Consider the following 7,500-nt stretch of genomic DNA (forward strand, 5'->3'; position numbering starts at 1 on the left):
GTGGTGGTAATAATCATAAAAATAATGACAGTAATGATAATGATAATAATCATTATCCAATCCAATTATAATGAAATAAAGGCCAGAAGTAATAAAATCCCACAAGTCGAAAAAACGGCACCATTACCACCACTGCCACCACCTGACGATAATAATGATAATTAAAAGATAATTATCCTAATTAGGATAATTATGACATTAATTAGGGTAATTATAATAAAATGATAATTATAATGATCATTTGGGTAATTAAAGCAATAATAGCAATCATCAGCAATACTTTAATAATTTTCATGATAATAACAATAATACTAACGATAATGATAATTGAAAATAATAATAATAGTAGAAATAATCATAATATCGCTATTATTGTTATTATAATTATTACTGTTCTTACTATTTCTAAAATTATCATTATTGTTATCATTATAGAAATAGTTATAATGAGGAAAATGGCATTAATAATTAAGATAATAGCTCTTATAATGATTATATTAAGGGTAATTATGGCGATAATTACAATAATGATGATAATGACATTAATGCTATTAAGGATAATAATGATGATAATAATCATAAAACCCATCCATAATGAAAAAAAGGCTAAAAGAATAAAAATCCCCAAAGTCGAAAAAACGGCGAAATCTACTGATATATAGTCTTTTGAGAAGATGGTCGAAAAAAACCCTTTTCGAGTTTATGGTATGATCATGATTTCTCCAATAATTCGGGTAATTATGATGATTTTCATGACAATCCCATTAATAATGACGATAATAATGATAATTATGACATTAATTAGGATAATTATTACATTAAGATAATTATAATAAAATGATAATTATAATGATAATTTGCGTAATTAATGCAATAATAATAATTACAATCATCAACAATCCTTTAATGATTTTCATGATAATAACAATACTAACGATAATGATAATAATTGAAAATAATAATAATGGTAGAAATAATCATAATATCGCTATTATTGTTATTATAATTATTACTGTTGTTATTTCTAAAATTATCATTATTGTTATTATCATTATAAAAATAGTTATAATGAAGAAAATGACATTAATCAATAAGATAATAGCTCTTATAATGATTATATTAATGGTAATTATGGCGATAATTACTAAAATGATGATAATGATGATGTTAATGCTATCAATGATAATAATGATGATAATTAGCCCATCCGTAATGAAAAAAGGGTAAAAGTATAAAAATCCCCAAAGTCGGAAAAATGGCGAAATCTAGCGATATATAGCCTTTTGAGAATATGGTCTAAAAACCCCCCTTTTCGAGTTTATGGGATGATTATGATGATTTCTGATATAATTCGGCTAATTATGATGATTCTCATGATAATCCCATTAATAATGACGATAATACTGATAATTATGACATTAATTAGGATAATTATAATAAAATGTTAATTATAATGATAATTTGCGTAATTGATGCAATAATAGCAATCATCAACAATCCACTAATGATTTTCATGATAATGACAATAATACTAACGATAATGATAATTATTTAAAAAATAATAATAGTAGAAATAATCATAATATCGCTATTATTGTTATTATAATTATTACTCGTTACTATTTCTAAAATTACCATTATTGTTATTATCATTATAGAAATAGTTATAATGAGGAAAAAGACATTAATAATTAAGATAATAGCTCTTATAATGATTATATTAAGGGTAATTATGGCGATAATTACTATAATGATGTTAATGCTATTAATGATAATAATGATAATAATCATAAAGTAACTAACTAACGATAATGATAATTATTTAAAAAAAATAATAGTAGAAATAATCATAATATCGCTATTATTGTTATTATTATTATTACTGTTGTTATTATTTCTAAAATTACCATTATTGTTATTATCATTATAGAAATAGTTATAATGAGGAAAAAGACATTAATAATTAAGATAATAGCTCTTATAATGATAATATCAAGGGTAATTATGGCGATAATTACTATAATGATGTTAATGCTATTAATGATAATAATGATAATAATCATAAAGTATAACTATTTATATAATGATAACTACAACAGTAATAATTATAATAACAATAATACCGATATTATGATTATTTCTACTATTTTTTTCATTATTATCATTATCGTTAGTATTATTGTTATTATCATGAAAATCCTTAGAGGGTTGTTGATGATTGCTATTATTGCATTAATTACGCAAATTATCATTATAATTATCATTTTATTATAATTATCCTTATTATTGTCATAATTATCAGTATTATCGTCAATAATGGGATTATCATGAAAATCATCATAATTAGCCGAATTATTGCAGAAATCATCATAATCATCCCATGAACTCGAAAAGGGGGGTCTATCGACCAAATTCTCATAAGGCTATAATATTTCGCCGGCTAGATTTCGCCGTTTTTTCGACTTTGGGGATTTTTATACTTTTAGCCTTTTTTCATTATGGATGGGCTTTATGATTATTATCATCATTATTATCATTAAAAGCATTAACATCATCATCATCATTATAGTAATTATCGCCATAATTACCCTCATAAGAGCTATTATCTTAATTATTAATGTCATTTTCCTCATTATAACTATTTCTATAATAAAAATAACAATAATGATAATTTTAGAAATAATAACAACAGCAGTAATAATTATAATGAGAATAATAGCGATATTAAGATTATTATTACTATTATTATTATTTTAATCATTATCATTATCGTTAGTCTTACTGTTATTATCATGAAAATCATTAGAGTATTGTTGATGATTGCTATTATTGCATTAATTACGCAAATTATCGCTATAATTATCATTTTATTATAATTATCCTAATTAATGTCATAATTATCATTATTATCGTCATTGTTAATGGGATTATCATGAAAATCTTCATAATTAGCCGAATTATTGCAGAAATCATAATAATCATCCTATAAACTCGAAAAGTTTTTTTTTTCGACCATATTCTGAAAAGGCTAGATTCCGCTAGAATTCGCTGTTTTTTCGACTTTGGGGATTTTTATAATTTTAACCTTTTTTTCATTATGGATGGGCTTTATGATTATCATTATTATCCTTAAGAGCATTAACATCATCATTATCATCATTATAGTAATTATCGCCATAATTATCCTTAATATAATCATTATATGAGCTATTATCTTAATTATTAATGCCATTTTCCTCATTATAACTATTTCCATAATGATAACAATAATAGTAATTTTAGAAATAATAACACCAGTAACAATTATAATAACAATAATAGCGATATTATGATTATTTCCTATAATTGTTATTTTTTATTATTATCATTATCGTTAATATTATTTTTATTATCATGAAAATCATTAGAGTATTGTTGATGATTGCTATTATTGCATTTATTACGCAAATTTTCATTATAATTATCATTTTAATATAATTATCCTAATTAATGTTATAATTACCATCATTATCGTCATTATTAATGGGATTATCATGAAAATCATCATAATTAGCCGAATTATTGCAGAAATCATCATAATCATCCCACGAACTCGAAAAGTCTTCTTTTCGGCCATATTCTCAAAAGGCTATAATATATTGCTAGATTTCGCCGTTTTTCGAGTTTGGGGAATTTTATACTTTTTATGCTTTTTTTCATTATGGATGGGCATCATCATTATTATCATTAATAGCATTAACATCATCATTAACATCATCATTATTATCATTAATAGCATTAACATCATCATTATCATCATTAAAGTAATTATCACCATAATTACCCTTAATATAATCATTATAAGAGCTATTATCTTACTTATTAATGTCATTTTCCACATTATAACTATTTCCAATATGATAATAACAATAATGATAATTTTAGAAATAATAACAACAGTAATAATTATAATAACAATGATAGTGATATTATGCTTATTTCTACTATTATTATTATTTCTTATTATTATCATTATCGTTAGTATACTTATTATCATGAAAATCATTAGAGGATTGTTGATGATTGCTATTATTCCATTAATTACGCAAATTATCATTATAATTATCATTTTATTATAATTATCCTAATTAATGTCATAATTATCATTATTATCGTCATTATTAATGGGATTATCATGAAAATCATCATAATTAGCCGAATTATTGCAGAAATCATCATAATCATCCCATAAACTCGAAAAGGGTTTTTTTTCGACCATCTTTTCAAAAGGCTATATATCGCTATATTTCGCCATTTTTTCGACTTTGGGTATTTTTATACTTTAAGCCTTTTTTCATTATGGATGGGCTTTATGATTATTATCATCATCATTATTATCATTAATAGCATTAACATCATTATCATCATTATAGTAATTATCGCCATAATTACCCTTAATATAATCATTATAAGAGCTATTATCTTTATTATTAATGTCATTTTCCTCATTATAACTATTTTTATAATGATAATAACAATAATGATAATTTTAGAAATAATAACAACTGTAATAATTATAATAAGAATAATAGCGATATTATGATTATTTCTACTATTTTTTTCATTATCATCATTATCGTTGTATTATTATTATCATGAAAATCATTAGAGTATTGTTGATGATTGCTATTATTGCATTAAATACGCAAATTATCATTATAATTATCATTTTATTATAATTGTCCTAATTAATTTCATAATTATCCCAATTAATGTCATAATTATCATTATCGTCATTATTAATGGGATTATCATGAAAATCATCATAATTAGCCGAATTACTGCAGAAATCATCATCATCATCCCATAAACTCGCCATAATTACCCTTAATATAATCATTATAAGAGCTATTATCTTAGTTATTAATGTCATTTTCCTCATTATAACTATTTTTATAATGACAATAACAATAATGATAATTTTAGAAATAATAACAACAACTGTAATAATTATAATAAGAATAATAGCGATATTATGATTATTTCTACAATTTTTTTTTTATTATTATCATTATCGTTAGTATTATTATTAATCATGAAAATCATTAGAGTATTGTTGATGATTGCTATTATTGCATTAGATACGCAAATTATCATTATAATTATTATTTTATTATAATTATCCTAATTAATGTCATAATTATCCCAATTAATATCATAATTATCCTAATTAATGTCATAATTATCCTAATTATTGTCATAATTATCCTAATTAAAGTCATAATTATCCTAATTAATGTTAGAATTATCATTATTATCGTCATTATTAATGGAATTATCATGAAATTATCATCATAATTAGCTTAATTATTACAGAATTCATCATAATCATCCCATAAACTCGAAAAGGGTTTTTTTTCGACCATATTCTCAAAAGGCTATATGTTGCTAGATTTTGCCGTTTTTTCGACTTTGGGGATTTTTATACTTTTAGGCTTTTTTCATTGTGGATGGGCTTTATGATTATCATCATTATTATCATTAATAGCATTAACATCATCATTTTAATTATAATTTTAATTATAATCATTATAATAATTATTATCTTAATTATTTATGTCATTTTCCACATTATAACTATTTCTATAATGATAATAACAATAATGATAGTTTTAGAAATAATAAGAACAACAGTAATAATTATAACAAGAATAATTGCGATATTATGATTATTTCTACTATTATTATTATTTTTCATTATTATCATTATCGTTAGTATTATTGTTATCATCATGAAAATCATTAGAGGATTGTTGATTATTGCTATTATTGCATTTATTACGTAAATTATCATTATAATTATCATTTTATTATAATTATCCTAATTAACGTCATAATTATCCTAATTGATGTCATAATTATCATTATTATCGTCAGGTGGTAGCAGTGGTGGTAATGGTGCTGGTGGTGGAGGTGGTGGTGATGGTGATGGTGGTGGAAGTGTTGGTGATGGTGGTGGAAGTGGTGGTGGTGGTGGCGGTGGTGATGATGCTGCTGGTGGTGCTGGTGCTGATGATTGATGTAATGGTGATAATGGTGGTGGTGGTGGAGGTGGTGATGGTGGTGATTTCGGTGGAGGTGGTGTTGGTGATGATGGTGGTAATAATGGTGGTGGTGGTGGTGGCAGCGGTGGTAATGGTGGTGGTGGTGAAGGTGGTGGTGGTAGTGGTGGTAATGGTGGTAGTGGTGGTGGTGGTGGCAGTGGTGGTAATGGTGCTGGTGGTGGAGGTCGTGGTGGTGGTACTGGTGGTGGAGGAGGTGGAAGTGGTTGTGATGGTGGTGCAGGTGGTGGTGATGGAGGTGGTGGTGGTAATGGTGCTGGTGGTGTTGGTGATGGTGCTCGTGGTGGTAATGGTGCTTGTGGTGAAGGTGGTGGTGATAGTGCTGGTGGTAGAGGTGGTGCTTACGGTGCTGGTGGTAGAGGTGGTGGTTACGGTGCTGGTGGTAGAGGTGGTGGTTACGGTGCTGGTGGTAGAGGTGGTGGTTACGATGCTGGTGGTAGAGGTGGTGTTGGTGGTAATGGTGCTGGTAGTGGCAGAGGTGATAATGGTGCTGGTGGTGGAGCTGGTGGTGATAGTGGTGGTAATGGTGATGGTGGTGGAGGTGGTGGTGGTGGTGCTGGTTGTGGCAGTGGTGGTAATGGTGCTGGTGGTGTAGCTGGTGGTGGTGGTAATGGTGCTGGTGCTGCTGGTGGTGGCAGTGGTGGTAATGGTGCTGGTGGTGGAAGTAGTGGTGCTGGTGCTGGTGGTGGAGGTGGTTGTGGTGGTGGAGATACCGGTGCAGGTGGTGGTGGCGGTGCTGGTGGTGGTGATAGCGCTGGTGGTGGAGGTAGTGGTGATAGTGCTGGTGATGATAGAGGTGGTATTTGTGGTGGAAATGCCGGTGCTGGTGGTGAAGTTGCTGGTGATGGTGCTGGTCTTGGCAGTATTTTAATGATGGTGCAGGTGGTGCTGGTTGTGGTGGTGATGGTGCATGTGGTGGAGGTGGTCGTGGTGGTGCTGGTGTTGGAGGTGGTGATGGTGATGGTGTTGTTGATGGTGGTGGAGGTGGTGGCGTTGGTGGTGGCAGTGGTGGTGCTGGTGCTGGTGGCGGAGATGGTGGTAATGGTGCTGGTGGTGGAAGTGGTGGTAATGGTGCTGGTGGTGACGGTGCTGGTGGTGGAGGTGGTGGTGGTAGTGGGAGAGATGGAGGTGGTTATGGTGTCGGTGGTGGTGATGGTGTTGGAGGTGGTGGTGCTGGTTGTGGTGGCGGTAATGGTGCTGGTAGTGGAGGTGGTGGTGCTGGTGCTGGTGGTGGCAGTGGTGGTAATGGTGCTGGTGGTGAAGGTAGTGGTGCTGGTGATGGAAGTGGTTGTGGTGGAGGTGGTGGTGCTGGTGGTGGTCGTGGCAGTGGTGGTAATGATGATGGTGGTTGTGGTGGTTGAAGTGGTTTTGATGGTGGTGGAGGTGGTGGTGCTGATGG

The 7,500-nt window shown here is 29.8% G+C and overlaps 1 protein-coding gene across 1 annotated transcript in view; it reads left to right on the forward strand.

The window, feature by feature from the left end:
- The window catches only part of LOC138861761 (spidroin-1-like), a 150,358-nt gene that overhangs the window by 363 nt on the left and 142,495 nt on the right, over positions 1-7,500 (forward strand). Inside the window, exons 2-3 of the mRNA XM_070121592.1 lie at positions 6,854-7,042; positions 7,465-7,500. The exon at positions 7,465-7,500 is cut by the window's right edge and continues 107 nt beyond it. Coding sequence (XP_069977693.1) covers positions 6,854-7,042; positions 7,465-7,500 — 225 coding nt within the window. The remainder of the gene's footprint in view (positions 1-6,853; positions 7,043-7,464) is intronic.

Source organism: Penaeus vannamei, chromosome 5 (genome assembly GCF_042767895.1).
Source record: "Penaeus vannamei isolate JL-2024 chromosome 5, ASM4276789v1, whole genome shotgun sequence".
Classification (NCBI taxonomy): domain Eukaryota; kingdom Metazoa; phylum Arthropoda; class Malacostraca; order Decapoda; family Penaeidae; genus Penaeus; species Penaeus vannamei.